Source organism: Schistocerca cancellata, chromosome 7, assembly GCF_023864275.1.
Source record: "Schistocerca cancellata isolate TAMUIC-IGC-003103 chromosome 7, iqSchCanc2.1, whole genome shotgun sequence".
Classification (NCBI taxonomy): Eukaryota; Metazoa; Arthropoda; class Insecta; order Orthoptera; family Acrididae; genus Schistocerca; species Schistocerca cancellata.
Window position 1 is genome coordinate 577,901,042 of NC_064632.1, and position 18,587 is coordinate 577,919,628.

An 18,587-nucleotide genomic window follows, 5' to 3' on the forward strand; every position below is an offset into this window, starting at 1 on the left:
ACACACTCGTGCAAATGCAACTCACACCCAAATGACCACAGTCTCTGGCATCTGGAGCCAGACTCTGGGCAGAGTCCAGTTCCAGCTGCCAGCGACTGTGGTCGTGTATGTGTGAGTTGTGTTTGCTTGAGTGTGTGCATGTTTGTACTGACAAAGGTCTTGTTCTAACAGTCTTTTCGTTGTGCCTTTCTGTGATTCAGCATCTCCACTATATGGTGAGTAGCAACTATCCTTTTTGTATATTTTCATAGAGATAGTAATTTACTTCTTTCACACAATTTGTTTTCAGAAACAGAATTTCCTTTGTGTGTCTTGAAGTTTTCTCAGTATTATTCCAAGAGGTTTTGGGATTGCAGCTAGATGATGTCGACATCTTGCCATGATATTTTGTGTGACAACCATTCCCAAAACTTCATGGAAAAATTTTCTTTATTTTGAGACACTGATTTGATGGAAAAATTTTAAAAATTAGGTTTTGTAGAAAATTTGTAATTCAGAAATATCTTAGTTGTGTAATTATGTAACAAACTCTTACATTTCAGGCTGATAAAGTTGAAATGATGTGGAATAAGAAAGGAAATGGTGTGCTGCTAATGACAAGTACTGAGGTTGACAAATCAGGATCCTCATATTACGGAAAACAAGCTCTTCATTTTATCAGCACTAAAGGCGAAACTGCTATGGTTTTGCTTAGTGAGTTTTCCATTTGTGTGTTTGCTTTTGAGATCTTTCATACCTTCATATATGCAGCATCATTTACTGCTTTCAACTTTTTTTTTAGGTAAAGAAGGTCCAATTTACAGTGTGGAGTGGAGTCCGAAGGGCAATGAATTCTGTGTTATTTATGGTTTTGTTCCTGCGAAAGCTACTTTATATAATATCAAATGTGAACCAGTATTTGATTTTGGCACAGGACCTCGTAATTGTGTGCATTACAATCCTCATGGGAATAATATCCTTTTTACTGCAATTTGTCTTTATTTATTGTGTTTTGAATTGCATTCTGACAATATATTTCACTTGTGGTTGTATTTTACGCGTAGTTATAGACTCTATATAAAAATGAACATGCAGTCACATTCATTATGTGTATTAAGTATGTCTGAATTCAGCAAGAGTAGTGTTTTACTACTTGCTGATTATGCTGAATATTCAAGGACTGCTAATTTGATGCATGCATCCAATGTTTTGACATTCCTTTGTTTGCAATGTACTAGTAAAAAACTGTTCCAACACCTGAGTGATCTGTGGCTTACCTTTGATTCAGTAGTCAGTTGAAGACATTTGAGCCTGCTAGCTGTTTTCCAGCCTTGGCTCCCTCTACAAAATTTGGATTGCTTACGGAAGAATTGCAACTGTTTTTAAATCTAATTTGCCAACAAACATTTAAAAAAGCTGTTTTCAGTCAGTGTGTTCTTTCCATACTAGCATATGGCATTGACTTTAAACTGGTTTTTCAAAAGAAAACGACGAATAACTCAGAGTTATGGGAAGGTTACTGCTAGGTACCACTAAGAAAGGTCAGAAAAGAAGTGAAGATGTAAGAGCAATAACAGGCATTCAGGATATTGTCGAAATGGTAAAAGCTCTAAAATGGAAATGTGCAGGACATATCGCATTAACAAACAATGGAAGATGGAGAATCGCAGTACCTCAATAGGTATGGGAAAGGGGGAGGGGGGGGGGGGGAGGGGGCTAGCAAAGCTTATAGGTGACAAGTGTTGTGGGTGGTGGTGGGATCACTCACTGAAAAATTCTTGTAGTAGTTGGTGTTGAAGCTGCACCTTTTTTAGAATGAAGTCACTGTTAGGTATACTTGCTTAAAGGAAGTCCCTTTAACTAAGGGCTCACCTTCAGAGGACGTCATGTTTCCAAGTAGAGAAGAAATTAGCAATTTCATCAAAATATAAGAGGTATTAGAGATAAATTTAGTGAACTGCTTATAGATGTTGATTCTGAAATTATTGGTATATCAGAGCACAACTTAAATAATTGGACAATTCAGAGGCTTCCTTTATCAGGATACAGATTAGCTGACTGTTTTTCAAGGAGTTCTTTGCGGTGTGGGGGAGTGGCTATGTTTGTAAAAAACAGTATTCAATTTGAGTCCATAGACATATCACTGCACTGCACTGAACAGATATTTGAATGTTGTTCAGGGTCAGTTGAATTTAGTGAAACTAAACTTCTAATTGATGATATGTATATAATAGAGGGAAACATTCCACATGGGAAAAATATATCTAAAAACAAAGATGATGTGACTTACCAAACAAAAGTGCTGGCAGGTCAATAGACGCACAAAAAAACACAAACATACACACAAAATTCGAGCTTTCGCAACAAACGGTTGCTTCATGAGGAAAGAGGGAAAGACGAAAGGATGTGTGTTTTAAGGGAGAGGGTAAGGAGTCATTCCAATCCCGGGAGCGGAAAGACTTACCTTCAGGGGGAAAAAGGACAGGTATACACGCGCGCGCACACACACACACACACACACACACACACACACACACACACACAGACAGACACAAGCAGACATTTGTAAAGGCAAAGAGTTTGGGCAGAGATGTCAGTCGAGGCGGAAGTACAGAGGCCTCTGTACTTCCGCCTCGACTGACATCTCTGCCCAAACTCCTTGCCTTTACAAATGTCTGCTTGTGTCTGTCAATGTGTAGATGGATATGTGTGTGTGTGCGAGTGTATACCTGTCCTTTTTTCCCCCTAAGGTAAGTCTTTCCGCTCCCGGGATTGGAATGACACCTTACCCTCTCCCTTAAAACCCACATCCTTTCGTCTTTCCCTCTCCTTCCCTCTTTCCTGATGAAGCAACCGTTTGTTTGAAAGCTTGAATTTTGTGTGTATGTTTGTGTTTGTTTGTGCGTCTATCGACCTTACAGCATTTTCGTTTGGTAAGTCACATCATCTTTGTTTTTAGATATAAACTTCTAATTGGTTGTTTATAGGGCCCCAACTCTGACTTCAGAGCATTTCTGTTCAAGCTAGAGAGGGCTCTTGATTCACTTTGTAAGAAGTACTAGAAATTAGTTATATGTGGTGACTTCAATATAAATTTTTTATATGATGGTACAAGAAAAAGGATGTTGGTAGATATCCTAAATTCATATGATCTGTTGCAGGCTATGTTTTTTCCAACCAGGGTGCAGGAGAACAGTAGCACAGCCATAGATAATATTTTTATTCATTCTTCATAACTAGATGGGCATTCTGTTAGTAAAAGGGTGAATGGCCTTTCAGACCGTGATGCACAAATTTCAACATTATAAGGCTTTTATACTCAAACGAATGTCACATATAATTACAAACGATGTAGGAAAGTTAATCCAACAGCAATAGAGTTTTTTAGACCTTGTCAACGAACAAGAGTGGCAGGATGTTTATAGTGCTGATAACATAGATGATAAATATAATGCTTTGTCTAACACATTTCTCAGGCTCTTTGAGAGTTGCTTTCCATTAGAACATTCTAAACGAGGTACTAGCAGTAATGGGCAGCCTGGGTGGTTGACTAGTGGGATAAAGATATCATGTAGAACAAAGTGGGAATTATATCCAAATGTTAGAAGTAGTCACACTCAAGCTACAATAGCCCATTGCAAACAGTATTGTAAGGTGCTTAAAAATGTTATTGGGAAGGCAAAGAGTATATGATATGCAAATACAAGGTGTACAAATTTGCTTCCTCCATTTGCTGATAGGTGATGACAACGGTAAGAAGCGGTTGAAAGAAACAGATCGCAGACGTCAGGCAGTTAGCTTGGATTTTGGTCAACATAATCTCATTCAAATGTTAGTCAGTTTGTGTCTCCATCATAAAGTTGTTCTTGATTGAAAATGTCAGTTTACGAGCCTAATTCTCATCATTTGCGGGAGGTGTTACCGTTTTGTTTCAATATGAAGAAAACAGCAGCTGAGTCTCATCGAATACTCTCAAGTATGTGTGGTAAGGATACTATTAGTGAAAGAACGTGTCGTGAGTGGTTTCAACGCTTCAAGAACGGTGATTTTAATGTCGTAGACCGGCATACTGGTGGTAGAGAGAATGTTTTCAAAGATGCAGAATTGGAGAAATTACTGAGTGAAGACTCGCGTCAAACTGAAGAAGAACTGGCATGATTAGTGGGAGTGACACAGCAAGCCATTTCAAAATGTCTCAAGGCAATGGGCATGATTCAGAAAGAAGGAACTTGGGTCCTGTGTGAGCTGAAACCAAGAGACGTTGAACGGCATTTGTGTGTTTGTGGACAGTTGCTTCAGAGGCAAAAATTGAAGGGATTTCTGCATCGCATTGTGACTGGGGACAAAAAATGGGTTCATTACTACAACCCTAAATGCAAAAAATCATGAGGATATCCCGACCATGCTTACACATCGACGGCCAAACTGAATATTCACAGCTGCAAGATCATGCTCTGCATTTGGTGAGACCAGCTCGGTGTTGTGTACTATGAGGTGTTAAAACCAAGTGAAACAATCATAGGTGCTCGTTATCAAACGCAATCAACGCATTTGAGCAGAGCATTAAGAGACAAATGGCCGCAATACAGCGAGAGGCACCCCCTGCGGATTCGGGGGTTAGGATAGGCCCGTGGTATTCCTGCCTGTCGTAAGAGGTGACTAAAAGGAGTCTCAAACGTTTCGGCCTATATGTGATGGTCCCCTCTCGGGTTTGACCTTCATATTCCCAAATTCTTCCCAAGAGGGAGCCAATTGGGGAAGGGCACCTTATATGGTGCATTGTGTCCATCGTGCATTGAGACCTTTAGCCAGTTTTCCCATGGTTGCATTGCCACCCCGCTCGTTCTCCATCTCTTGGGCGAGGATACATCTGTGGGTGCGATTTCCACCATGCACTGTGTAGTGTTGCTTTTTGCGGAGACGTCGATCAGGGACTTCCTTGCACCTAATATTCAGCACGGTAGCCAGTCCATTGTGATGAGACCACCATGTTCCCTGTTGGTTGTAGCCTCCTGACAACACAAGAATCGCTCTGCTGATGTCTGTGCCGTTAACTCCCCACGTATGCCAGGGAGTAGATGCCTATCTCGCTGGGGCATCGGGACTCCCTTGCTGAGGCTGGGTGGCGCCCCTGGGGAGGGCCCTTGATCGGAGTGGGTGGCATGATGGCGGATGACCCGCAATGAAGCGTGGTAAATCATCTCTTGCTGGTGGCAGCTGCTAGCAGTCTTTAAGCGTTCTCGGGCTCAATTCAACACTCAGAAATATGATCCCAAATTGTTCCCCTCCCTGGCCACACCATGGGAGGAGTGTAAGGCTCAGGATGGCAGTGACACTTATTCGCCCTGGTTCCTAGTTTGTTCTAGAGCTGATGGGGGAGTCTTCCATGTCAGTGAAGCCTCAATTCTTCGTAGAGCATTTAGAGGACAAGTTTGGGGATGTGAAGGGCTTGTCCAAAATGCGCTCTGGGTCAGTATTGATAAAAACAGCATCCTCTGCCCAGTCACAAAGGTTACTTGCTTGTGACAAGTTGGCGGATGTTTCAGTCACCATCACACCCCATAAGAGTTTAAAAATGGTCCAGGGTATTTTCCATAGGGACCTTCGTTTGAAGTCTGATGACGAGCTGCGCACTAATTTAGAGCATTGAGGTGTTTATTTCGGCCGATGCGTTCATCGGGATCCGAAGGATAATCAGATTGCTACCAGTGCCTTCATCTTGACCTTTGAGGGTGATACATTACCGGAAAAGGTCAAGGTGGCGGTCTACCGCAGTGATGTCAAGCCCTATATTCCTCCCCCAATGCAGTGTTTTAAGTGCTGGAAGTTCGGCCATATGTCATGTCACTGTACTTTCGGCCTCACATGTCGAGATAGCGGATGCCCATCACATCCCAATACTCCATGTGCCCTGCCTCCCATCTGTGTCAACTGCAGAGAGCATCTTTCACCTTGCTCGCCAGACTGCAGGATCTTACAGAAAGAGCGGAAAATCATGGAATATAAGACCCTGGACCGACTGACCTATACTGAGGCTAAGAGGAAATTTGAACAACTCCAACCTGTGCAAATGACTTCCTCATATAGCCCCATCAGTTCAGCGCATTCCAGTCGGCTCACCAAGCTGTATAACTCCACATGCCCCCTTGCCCATGCGGGTGGGGGGGGGGCACTACCCACCCTGTTGCTCCTGCACCAACTACCTCTGGAGCAGCACCCCACCCCCCACCCACCCACCCATCGGGGACGTACGTCACCGCTTCTAAGCTGGAGAAGCGTCCAACTTCTTCGGCTCCTCTTGCTTGCAAGGGGTCTCTTGGGTCCCTCAAGTCCCTCCCTTCCCGGGTTTCCACAAGTGGGAAGGCATAAGTGGCATAAGTGCCCACAAGCAGCTGGTCGTAGGACTCTGCAATCCTCCTCTGTCCTGGAAACTGAATCAGTGAAGCAATCCCAGCCAGCGAAACCCAAGGAGCAGCGAGAAAAGTCCAAGAAGAAGACCTCTAAGACAAAGGAACTTGCGGTGGCACCCACCCAACCACAACCTACAAGCTCTGCATCTGAGGGCGAGGTAGAGATTCTGGCGTCCACTGAGGGCCTAGATTTCGCCAGACTCTCAGACGCAATGGATGTCACTCACACACGTGCTCAATCGGTGGCAGCAGGTGACCCAGCAGGGTAATCTGCCTCCTCGGTCCATTCACACCTTTCTTGGCCATGGACAATGTCATCCTCCAGTGGAACTGCAGTGGGTTTTCCACCATCTTGCTGAGCTCCAACAACTTCTCAGCCTTCACCCTTTCCTCTGCTTTGTCCTTCAGGAAACTTGGTTTCCAGCAATGCGAACCCCCGCCCTCCGTGGCTATCAGGGTTATTATAAGAACCAGTCAGCTTATGAGAGGGTATCTCGTGGCACTGCATCTACATCCTTCACTCCCTTTACATCAGGTCTGTCCCTCTACAAACACCTTTAGAGGCTGTCACTGTTCGGGTGTGGACGCCTCAAGCTGTTACTGTCTGCAGTCCCTATCTTCCTACGGATGGTGATGTCCCGCAGCATGTCTTGGCTGCGCTGATCGGACAATTGCCGCCACCTTTTCTGTTACTGGGTGACTTCAATGCCCATAACTCTCTGTGGGGTGGAACAGTGGCAACAGTCCGAGGCAGCATCGTTGAGCAAGTATTTGCACAGCTTGACCTTTCTCTTTTAAATAATGGTAACTTCACACGTATCAGTATGGCTCATGGTACATAATCAGCCATCGACCTTTCTATCTGCAGCCCTAGCCTATTACCATCTGTCCAATGGAGTGTGCATGACAACTTGTGCAGTAGTGACCACTTTCCGATCTTTCTGTCACAGCCACAGTGTCACTCTTCTGGGCACCTCTGCAGTTGGGCTATGAATAAGGCTGACTGGGACTTGTTCACCTCCGTTGCCACTATTGAGTCTCTTTCCAATGGCACTATTGATGCAGTGGTTCACTCGGTCTCACCACTGGCATCGTTACTGCCGCAGAATCTCCCATTCCCTGTTCTTCTGGGTCCCCTCGGCAGAGGACTGTGCCTTGGTGGTCGCCCGAGATCACTGAGGCGGTTAAAGATTGCAGGCGGGCACTCCAGTGTCACAAGCGGCATCCCTCATTGGAACACCTCATCACCTTTAAACGGCTCTGTGCGCGAGCCCGCTGCCTCATTCGCCAACGCAAGCAGAAATGCTGGGAAAAGTATGTCTCCACCATTGACCTCCATACCTCTCCATCGCAGGTTTGGGCAAAGATTACGTGACTCTATGGCTATTGGACCCCTGTCAGCACACTTTCACTGAATGGAGCAGTCTGTACTGACTCTGACACAACTGCAAACTGCTTAGTGGAGCATTTTGCTCAGAGTTTCGCTTCTGCGAATTACCCACTGGCCTTCCACTCCCTGAAAGAGCAGTTGGAACGTCGGAGCCTTTCATTTCACATGCACACCCTGAATCGTACAATGCTCCATTCAGCGAGTGAGAATTCCAAAGTGCCCTATCCGCTTGCCTGATATGGCTCCCGGGCCAGATCGCATCCACTGTCAGATGCTCAAACACCTCTCAGTGGACTGCCAGTGACGCCTCCTAGACCTTTTCAACCGTATCTGGGTTGAGGGTTAGTTCCCATCGCAGTGGCAGGTAAGTGTCGTAATCCCCGTGTTGAAACCTGGCACGAACCCATTGGAGATGGACAGCTGCTGCCCCATTAGCCTCACCAACGTTCTTTGCAAGTTGCTCGAACGCGTGGTGAGCCGGAGGTTGAGTTGGCTACTTGAGTCTCGGGGCATTCTGGCTTCGTCTCAGGGTGGATTCCGTAAGGGCCGCTCTGTCACCGATAATCTGGTGTGCCTGGAGTCTGCCATCCGTACGGCCTTTTCCGCCATCAGCATCTGGTCGCCGTCTTTTTTGACATGCGGAAGGCATACCATATGACAAGGCGACATCACATCCTCTCTAGGCTTAATGGATGGGGTCTTCGGGGTCCCCTCCCGATTTTCATACAAAATTTTCTGTCGCTTTGTTCCTTCCGTGTGCAAGTTGGTGGCCTCCCACAGTTCCTACATAGTTCAGGAGAATGGGATACCGCAAGGATCTGTCTTAAGTGTCTGCCTCTTTTTGGTTGCAATTAATGGACTTGCTGCAGTGGTGGGAACGTCTGTCTCAGCTTCCTTGTATGCTGACTACTTCTGCCTATACTATAGCTCCTCTGGCATTGCAGCTGCTGAACGACAGCTGCAGGGCGCAATCCAAAAGGTGCAGTCTTGGGCTGTAGTGTATGACTTCCAGATTTCAGCAGCCAAGACCTGCGTTATGCATTTCTGCCAGTGAAGCACTGTTAACCCTGAGCCACGGCTTTATCTTGACGGCGAACATCTTGCTGTGGTGGAGACGCATCGGTTTTTGGGATTGGTTTTCGATACACTGTTGACTTGGCTGCCTCATATTCGGCATCTTAAACAAACATGCTGGTGGCATCTTAACCCTCTTCGATGCTTGAGTCACACTCGATGCTTGAGTCACACCAGCCGGGGTGCCGATCGGTCTACCCTTCTACGGCTGTTGTTGTTGTTGTTGTTGTTGTGGTCTTCAGTCCTGAGACTGGTTTGATGCAGCTCTCCATGCTACTCTATCCTGTGCAAGCTTCTTCATCTCCCAGTACCTACTGCAACCTACATCCTTCAGAATCTGCTTAGTGTATTCATCTCTTGGTCTCCCCCTATGATTTTTACCCTCCGCGCTGCCCTCCAATACTAAATTGGTGATCCCTTGATGCCTCAGAACATGTCCTACCAACCGATTCCTTCTTCTGGTCAAGTTGTGCCACAAACTTCTCTTCTCCCCAATCCTATTCAATACTTCCTCATCAGTTATGTGATCTACCCATCTAATCTTCAGCATTCTTCTGTAGCACCACATTTCGAAAGCTTCTATTCTCTTCTTGTCCAAACTATTTACCGTCCATGTTTCACTTCCATACATGGCTACACTCCATACAAATACTTTCAGAAATGACTTCCTGACACTTAAATCTATACTCGATGTTAACAAATTTCTCTTCTTCAGAAACGCTTTCCTTGCCATTGCCAGTCTACATTTTATATCCTCTCTACTTCGACCATCATCAGTTATTTTGCTCCCCAAATAGCAAAACTCCTTTACTACTTTAAGTGTCTCATTTCCTAATCTAATTCCCGCAGCATCACCCGACTTAATTCGATTACATTCCATTATCCTCGTTTTGCTCTTGTTGATGTTCATCTTATATCCTCCCTTCAAGATACCATCCATTCAATTCAACTGCTCTTCCAAGTCCTTTGCTGTCTCTGACAGAATTACAATGTCATCGGCAAACCTCAAAGTTTTTATTTCTTCTCCATGGATTTTAATACCTACTCCGAAATTTTCTTTTGTTTCCTTTACTGCTTGCTCAATATACAGATTGAATAACATCGTGGAGAGGCTACAACCCTGTCTTACTCCCTTCCCCTCTCCTGCTTCCCTTTCATGTCCCTCGACTCTTATAACAGCCATCTGGTTTCTGTACAAATTGTAAATAGCCTTTCGCTCCCTGTATTTTACCCCTGCCACCTTTAGAATTTGAAAGAGAGTATTCCAGTCAACATTGTCAAAAGCTTTCTCTAAGTCTACAAATGCTAGAAACGTAGGTTTGCCTTTCCTTAATCTTTCTTCTAAGATAAGTCGTAAGGTCAGAATTGCCTCACGTGTTCCAGTATTTCTACGGAATCCAAACTGATCTTCCCCGAGGTTGGCTTCTACTAGTTTTTCCATTCGTCTGTAAAGAATTCGTGTTAGTATTTTGCAGCTGTGGCTTATTAAACTGATTGTTCGGTAATTTTCACATCTGTCAACACCTGCTTTCTTTGGGATTGGAATTATTATATTCTTCTTGAAGTCTGAGGGTATTTCACCTGTCTCATACATCTTGCTGACCAGATGGTAGAGTTTTGTCAGGACTGGCTCTCCCAAGGCCGTCAGTAGTTCCAATGGAATGTTGTCTACTCCGGGGGCCTTGTTTCGACTCAGGTCTTTCAGTGCTCTGTCAAACTCTTCACGCAGTATCGTATCTCCCATTTCATCTTCATCTACATCCTCTTCCATTTCCATAATATTGTCCTCAAGTACATCGCCCTTGTATAGACCCTCTATATACTCCTTCCACCTTTCTGCTTTCCCTTCTTTGCTTAGAACTGGGTTTCCATCTGAGCTCTTGATGTTCATACAAGTGGTTCTCTTATCTCCAAAGGTCTCTTTAATTTTCCTGTAGGCAGTATCTATCTTACCCCTAGTGAGATAAGCCTCTACATCCTTACATTTGTCCTCTAGCCATCCCTGCTTAGCCATTCAGCACTTCCTGTCGATCTCATTTTTGAGACGTTTGTATTCCATTTTGCCTGCTTCATTTACTGCATTTTTATATTTTCTCCTTTCATCAATTAAATTCAATATTTCTTCTGTTACCCAAGGATTTCTACTAGCCCTCGTCTTTTTACCTACTTGATCCTCTGCTGCCTTCACTACTTCATCCCTCAAAGCTACCCATTCCTCTTCTACTGTATTTCTTTCCCCCATTCCTGTCAATTGTTCCCTTATGCTCTCCCTGAAACTCTGTACAACCTCTGGTTCTTTCAGTTTATCCAGGTCCCATCTCCTTAAATTCCCACCTTTTTGCAGTTTCTTCAGTTTTAATCTACAGGTCATAACCAATAGATTGTGGTCAGAGTCCACATCTGCCCCTGGAAATGTCTTACAATTTAAAACCTGGTTCCTAAATCTCTGTCTTACCATTATATAATCTATCTGATACCTTTTAGTATCTACGGCTGTACCAGGCGTTAATTCAGTCCCATGTAGATTATGGGAGCCTGGCTTATGGTTCGGCATCCCCTTCCGAATTGCAGTTGCTGGAGCCCATCCTTCACAGCGGGATCTGACTCGCCACTGGAGCTTGCCAGACAAGCCCTGTCAACAGTATACTTGTGGGGGCACGTGTCCTTCCATTGTGGTTCCGGTGCCAATGATTAATGGCCGCTTATGCTACATATGTTTCTAGCTCGCCTGGGCATCCAAATAATTGTCTCCTGCTCCTTCAGTCGGTCATCCATCTTCCGGAACGGTGGCCCCAGTCAGGGTGTATGATCGCGGTTTGTGTCGGAGCTCTTCTCTCTGGGCTTGAGGTTTTCTGTCTTCCACCTCTTTTCCGGGCCCCTCTGCATACACTCCCATTGTGTGTCCCGCCCATGCCTTGGGCTCGATTTGGGACAGGGCCCGAAGGTCTCAGTCCCTCCTGAGGCCCTCTGCTGCTGATTTATTTCAATCCTTGCCTTGTTTCAAGGCTCTGATGTTGTCTATACTGACGGTTCCTTGGTTGCTGGTCGTGTGAATTATGCTCTTACTCTAGGGTATCATTATGAACAACACTCATCGTCTGCCAGCTGCAGTGTTTTCACTGCCGAGCTGGTCGCCATCTCTCACGCCCTAGAGTATATCCGCTCCTGCTCAGGTGAGTCCTTCGTTATCTGTAGTGACTCCCTGAGCGGTTTACGAGCTATCGACCAGTGTTTCCCTCGCTCTCGTCTGGTGATGGCTATCCAGGAGTCCCTTCATACTCTTGCCTGTTGCGGCCGCTCTGTGGTCTTTGTGTGGACCCTGGGTCATGTAGGCATCCTGGGAAATGAACGTGTTGACACGCTGGCCAAACAGGCTCTTGGTGCACCAGCCTTGGAGATTGGCCCTTTGGAGAGTGACCTTAGGTGAGTTTTGCGGCAGAAGGTACTTCGCACCTGGGGTGAAGAATGGCGCGCCCTTCCTTCACCCAACAAACTTCGGGCCATCAAGGAGGCTACCGGTGCATGACGCTCCTCCTTGCTAGTCTCGTGCAAGGACTCTGTTGTCCTCTGCGAGCTGCGCAGTGGCCACACCTCGATGACACACAGCTATTTATTGCATCGCGAGGACCCACCTGTATGTCGCTGCGGGTCAGCTTTGACTGTGGTCCGCATCTTGTTGGACTGCCCGCTTTTTAACTCCGCTCAGGCAGACGTTTGCGCTGCCTGGTACGCTTCCTGAACTTTTATTAGATGTCGTTGCGATGGCAGTTCTATTCGTGCAGGGGTTTTTTATCACTTGATCTAAGTGATTGTCCTTTTTTTAGTGTTGAGTCTGGCCTTTGGCCTACAATTTTAGACTGGGGTCTTTAGTGCATTTCTTGGTGGTTGGCTTTTCCTCTTTTTTTTTCGATGGTCGGCCAATCACTGTCACATTAGGTGTGATTTTAATTACTTTTGTCTGGTCTTTGTCTGTATCTTTCTTGTCCTGTGTCGTTTCTTGTCATCTGCATTGTTTGTTTTTATTCCTTGTGTATGTTTCAAGTTCATGGAAAAAGGGACCTATGGCCCTAGTAGTCTGGTCCCTTCAATCCCACAAACCAACCAACAGTGAGAGGCACGGTAAAGTGATTTTTCAGCCCGGCAACACTCAACCCCATGTTGCAGACGAGGTCAAAATGTACTTGGAAACGTTAAAATGGGAAGTCCTACCCCACCCGCCGTATTCTCCAGACGTTGCTCCCTCTGACTATCACCTGTTTAGATCACTGGCGCATGGCCTGGCTTCCAATCTCATGAAGAAGTCACAGATTGGATCGATTCATGGATTGCTTCAGAAGATGAATGATTTTTTCGACGTGGGATTCATACACTGCCCGAAAGATTGGAGAAAGTAGTGGTCAGTGATGGAAAATACTTTGAATGATACATGTGTAACCAATTTGTTTCATTAAAGCCTCAAATGGTGGGGAAAAAATGGCGGAAGCAAAGTTGTACACCTTGTAGAATAGATAATTCACAGGATAAAATTAAAACCATACAATCAGTTGTGAAGGAAGTGTCTGGTCAGCAGCACAAGGTCGACAATATAAAGTCAGTTCATAGTAAAAATATCTCTGTTACTGATAAATCGGATATATGTACAGTATTCAACAATCATTTTCTGAGCATCGCTGGTGAATTAAATAAAAATTTAATTTTTTACAGGGAGTCATATAACTTTCTTGGCAAGTGGCTTTCTTAGATTGATGTCTGAAATACTCCTCTGCAATACAGACAAGAAGGAGAGTAAGTTAATAATTAAATCACTGAAGACTAAGGACTCTCGTGGGTATGATGGAGTGCCTAACAGAATATTAAAGTACAGTGCTGCACATGTTAGCCCTGTATTTAGCCGTATTTGTAATTTTTCCTTTAGAAATGGTCAATTTCCTTAACAATTAAAGTACTCAGTAGTAAAGCCGCTTTATAAAAAGGGAGAAGGGGATAATGTAGACAATTTTAGACCTATTTCTATGCCAGCAGTTTTTTTTTTAAAGTTATTGAAAAGGCTTTTTATGTAAGGATAATTGATCATTTTATATAATACAATTTGCTGTCAAATGTACAGTTCGGCTTTGGAAGTAGTTTAACAACTGAAAATGCCATATTCTCTTTTCTCTGTGAGGTACTGGATGGGTTAAACAATAGGTTTCGAACGCTAGGCATATTTTTTGTATTTAACTAAGGCATTTGATTGTGTTGATCACAAAATATTGCTCCAGAAGTTGCACCATTATGGAATACGGGGAGTAGCTCACAATTAGTTCACCTCTTACTTTAGCAACAAACAGCAAAAGGTCATAATTCACAGTGTTGAGAATGGCTGTGATGTGAGATCTGAGTGGGGTACGGTCAAGTGGGCGGGGGGGGGGGGGGGGGGGGGGGGGGGGGGGGGTGGGGGGGGGGGGGGGGGGGGGATGCCCCAGGGATCAGTGTTGGGGCCACTCTTGTTCCTTATTTATATAAATGATATGCCCTTTCTATGACGGGTAACTCTAAAATATTTCTGTTTGCTGATTACACTAGCTTGGTAGTAAAGGATGTTGTATGCAACATTGGCTTGGTTTCAAATAGTGCAGTTAATGAGATAAGTTCATGGAAAATAAACTAACGTTAAATCACAGTAAGATTCAGTTTTTACAGTTTCTAACACACAATTCAACAAAATCCGGCATTTTAATTTCACAGAATGGGCATATGATTAGTGAAAGTGAACAGTTTCAAATTTTTCCGTGTTCAGATAGATAGTAAACTGTTGTGGAAAGCCCACGTTCAGTATCTTGTTCAAAGACTTAATGCTGCCATTTTTACTATTCGAGTCTGTATCTGAAGCGAGTGATAGTTTGACACAAAAATTGGTCTACTTTGCTTATTTTCATTCGCTTATGTCATATGGTATTATATTTTGGGGTAACTCTTCCCATTCTAAAAGGATGTTTCTTGCCTCAGAAACGTGTGGTTTGGGCAATAATTGGTGTAAGTTCACGAACCTCTTTCGACCCCTGTTCATGAGTCTGGGTATTTTGACATTGGCCTCTCAATATACATATATATTCCTTACTGTCATTTCTTGTTTAACAATATTAGCATATTCACCAGAATAAGCAGCTTTCACTCAGTTAATACTTGGTAGAAATCAAACCTGCATATGGACTGCTGCATCCATTTTCAATAAGCTACCAGTAGAATTAAAAAAAAATTAGCAGTAATCCATGAGCTTCCAAATCGAAACTAAAGAGTTTCCTCATGGCTCACTCCTTCTATTCTGGTGGGGTTCCTTGAAAAATTAATCTGATTCTTGTTGTATTGTTGATTGTGTTTACTTAAACTTTTGGACTGACTTTTTTTCAACTTCATAAACATTTTATTTTTATCTGTTCTTGCTTTTGTGTTGTACTGTCATGTACTGACACGTTCCATGACCGTGGAGATCTGCTCCTCAGTTTGGTCCTACAGAACTTGACGTGTACATAAAAATAAAAATAAAAATAAATAGATTGGAGTTCTAGAAAAATAAAACTAGGACCACAAGGCAGATTACCCAACTGCTGGGATAAAGAATAAATTGCATGCAATTGGCAGAAGACAGTAGGATACAGAGACATGGAACAGCTACTAAAATTGTATTTGTTAGTTTAAGATTAAAAAGTCTACACCTTGTAAGGGACTAAGTTAGATGAACAATAAATAAATAAATACTAAAAATTTGAGAGGGTCATGGGCTCTTGAGTACCTGGGAGGGGAAAAAAACCAACAGTAGTGATTGACATCCTACATTGAAGAGAGCTGAGGCATAAAGAACCATAACAAAAGCATTCTAGGCAAAAAGAAAAGCTTATAAGTAGACAGTAAAAGAAATTAATGAGAATGACATGCTAATTAAAATCCAATAAAAAACCAAGCTAATTGCCCACACAATCTTGGGAAATAATTCTTAAAATAATTGACAGGAAGACAAGGAATCTCTTCACCAAATTGTGACTAGTCGGTGACAAGATGTGACTAGTTGGGTGGGCTGTGGAGACTAAAATCAGATTTCCGTTAAGATTCCCAGGGATAAACAAATATGAAGAAATGCATGTTGTGAAATTGTAATTCAGCAATTGTGAATGAGAAACGAAATAGCATATCATGCAACAATATGTGGCGTTAATATGTTGCGTTGCTGTGGTATTAGACCTAAGATTGGTTTGATGTGGCTCTCCATGCTACTCTATCCTGCGCAGGCCTGTTTTTCTTCAAACAACTACTACAACCTACCATCCTTCTGAATCTGCTTATTGTATTCATTTCATGATCTCCTCCTACAATTTTCATCCCCCCCCCCCCCCCCCCCCCCCCCCCCCCCCCCCACACACACACACACACACTTCTTTCCATTACTAAATTGGTGATCCCTTGACATCTCACAATGTGTCCTATTAACCAATCCCTTCTCTTAGTCAAGTTGTGCCTCAAACTTATTTTCTCCCCAGTTCTGTTCTGTACCTCCTCAATTAGTTACTTGATCTATCCTTCTAATCTTCAGCATTCTTCTGTAGCACATCATTTCAAAAGTTTCTGTTCTCTTCTTGTCCAAACTGTTTATTGTCTTTTTTCCCTTCCATACATGATTACACTCCAGACAAATACCTTTGGGAAAGACTTCTTAACTCTTAAATCTGCATTCAGTGCTAACAAATTTCTTGTATACAGAAATGCTTTTCCTGCCATTGCCAGTCTACATTGTACATCCTCTCTACTTCGGCCATCATCTGTTATTTTGCTGCCCAAATAGCAAAACTTGTCTACTATTTTAATTGTTTCATTTTGTAATTTGATTGTTTCAGCATCACCTGATTTAATTCGATTACATTTTATTATCCTTGTTTTGTTTTTGTTGATCATCATCTTATATACTCCTTTTGAGGACTGTCCATTCCATTCAACTGCTCTTCCAACTGCTTTGCTGTCTCTGAAAGAATGACATTGTCATTGGCAAACCTTGAAGTTCTTATTTCTTTTGCATCAACTTTAATTCCTTCTCCAAATTTTTCTTTAGTTTCCTTTATTGCTTGCTCAATTTACAGATTGAATAACGTCATGGATAGGCCAGAACCCTGTCTCACTGACTTCTCAACAACTGCTTCTCCTTCATGCCACTCGACTCTTTATACCTGACATCTGGTTTCTGTACAAGTTGTAGATAGTTTTTTGCTCCCTATATTTTTACCCCTGCTACCTTCAGAATTTCAGAGTGCGTATTCCAATCTACTTTGTCAAAAGATTTCTCTATGCCCGTAAATGTCATAGATGTAGGTTTGCCTTTCCTTAACATATGTTCTAAGTGTAGTCATAGGGTCAGTATTGCCTTGCATGTTCCTACATTTTTCCCAAATCCAAATTGACCTTCCCCAACTGATAGTTCGGTAATATTCACATGTGTAGCAGCTGCATTCTTTGGAATTGGAATTATGACACTCTTCTTGAAGTCTGAGGGTATCTCAGCTGTCTCATACACCTTGCACACAGGATGGAATAGTTTTGTCATGGCATTCTCTCCCATGTATATCGGTAATTCTGTTGGAATGTCATCTATTCCAGGTACCTTGTCTCAACTTAGGTCTTTCTGTGATTGTCAACTTTTCTCGTGGTATCATATCCCCCATCTCATCTTCATCTATATCCTCTTCTCCTGATATGATAGTGCCTCCCTTGTATAGATGTTGTGTGTACTATATTTATCCAAATGCCAGCAAACCTTTTTCTCCAATTTTGGTGGTCTGAAAATTCTCCTGCACCTTAGAAGTTTCAAAAAATGCCAGTAGAAGCCAGCAAAAGGAGTTGTTTCGCCACAGAAACCGCTGTGTTAGTGTCTCCAGTATTAAATGTTAATTATTTTTTTATCACAGGGAAATTCAAATTTATATTGCTCATCTTCAAATTTAGCAGTTTTTCAAATATTCATAGTAATGTCATTTTGTTCTGTTATGTGTTGTAAAGTTGTTTGCCACATTATTGAGGGTTTCTTCATACTTCATAGCACAGTCTATTTGGTCTACCATAAGCATATGTGAGCCTCTGGATGTCATTTGATTCCACACCCTCCTCCTCCCTATTGAAATTCTGGAGATGTTTTACAATCTCTATGACCTCTCTCTGTAACTGTCATGATATCCGCTTGTGGCTCCCAGTATTTGAGTCCTATAGAAATAGATGTGGTGTTCTCATGGCTGCAAAGCATTTTCTGCAACAGCTTATCTGTCATTCTTTCCTCTTCTGAAATTGGTTTTGTGCTCTTCTAGTTGTTTTTGACTAGTCTTTTTGTAATACCCACATACACCTCCCCACAACTACACGGACTCCTATAAATTCCTCGTTTCCCAGCAGTTGGCGAGCATCCTCACGTGATCTTAGCTGATCTTGTATGTTCAGGGTGGGTTTTTCAAGATTTTTCCTATGCAGTCAGTAACATCCTTACGGAAATGCAGTAAAACTTTTGATTTCACCAGCACTTGAGCATTGCTATGATTTCTATGCAGTGGTCTGAATGCTCTTTTCACATCAGCGAACGAATAATTATTTTTGAGCAATGAATGCTTCGGTGAGATGTTTCAATTCTGTGTCAAGCAGCTCTGGTTTGCAGATTTTCCCTGCTCTATCAGCCAACATTTTTATTCTGCCTCACTATTGTTGTGGGTGGTGGTTTGAATCAT

The 18,587-nt window shown here is 43.1% G+C and overlaps 1 protein-coding gene across 1 annotated transcript in view; it reads left to right on the top strand.

The window, feature by feature from the left end:
- Nucleotides 1-18,587, top strand: part of LOC126091853 (eukaryotic translation initiation factor 2A) — a 189,465-nt gene that overhangs the window by 91,586 nt on the left and 79,292 nt on the right. Inside the window, exons 7-8 of the mRNA XM_049907118.1 lie at nucleotides 543-693; nucleotides 782-952. Of these exons, the coding sequence (XP_049763075.1) occupies nucleotides 543-693; nucleotides 782-952 (322 nt within the window). The remainder of the gene's footprint in view (nucleotides 1-542; nucleotides 694-781; nucleotides 953-18,587) is intronic.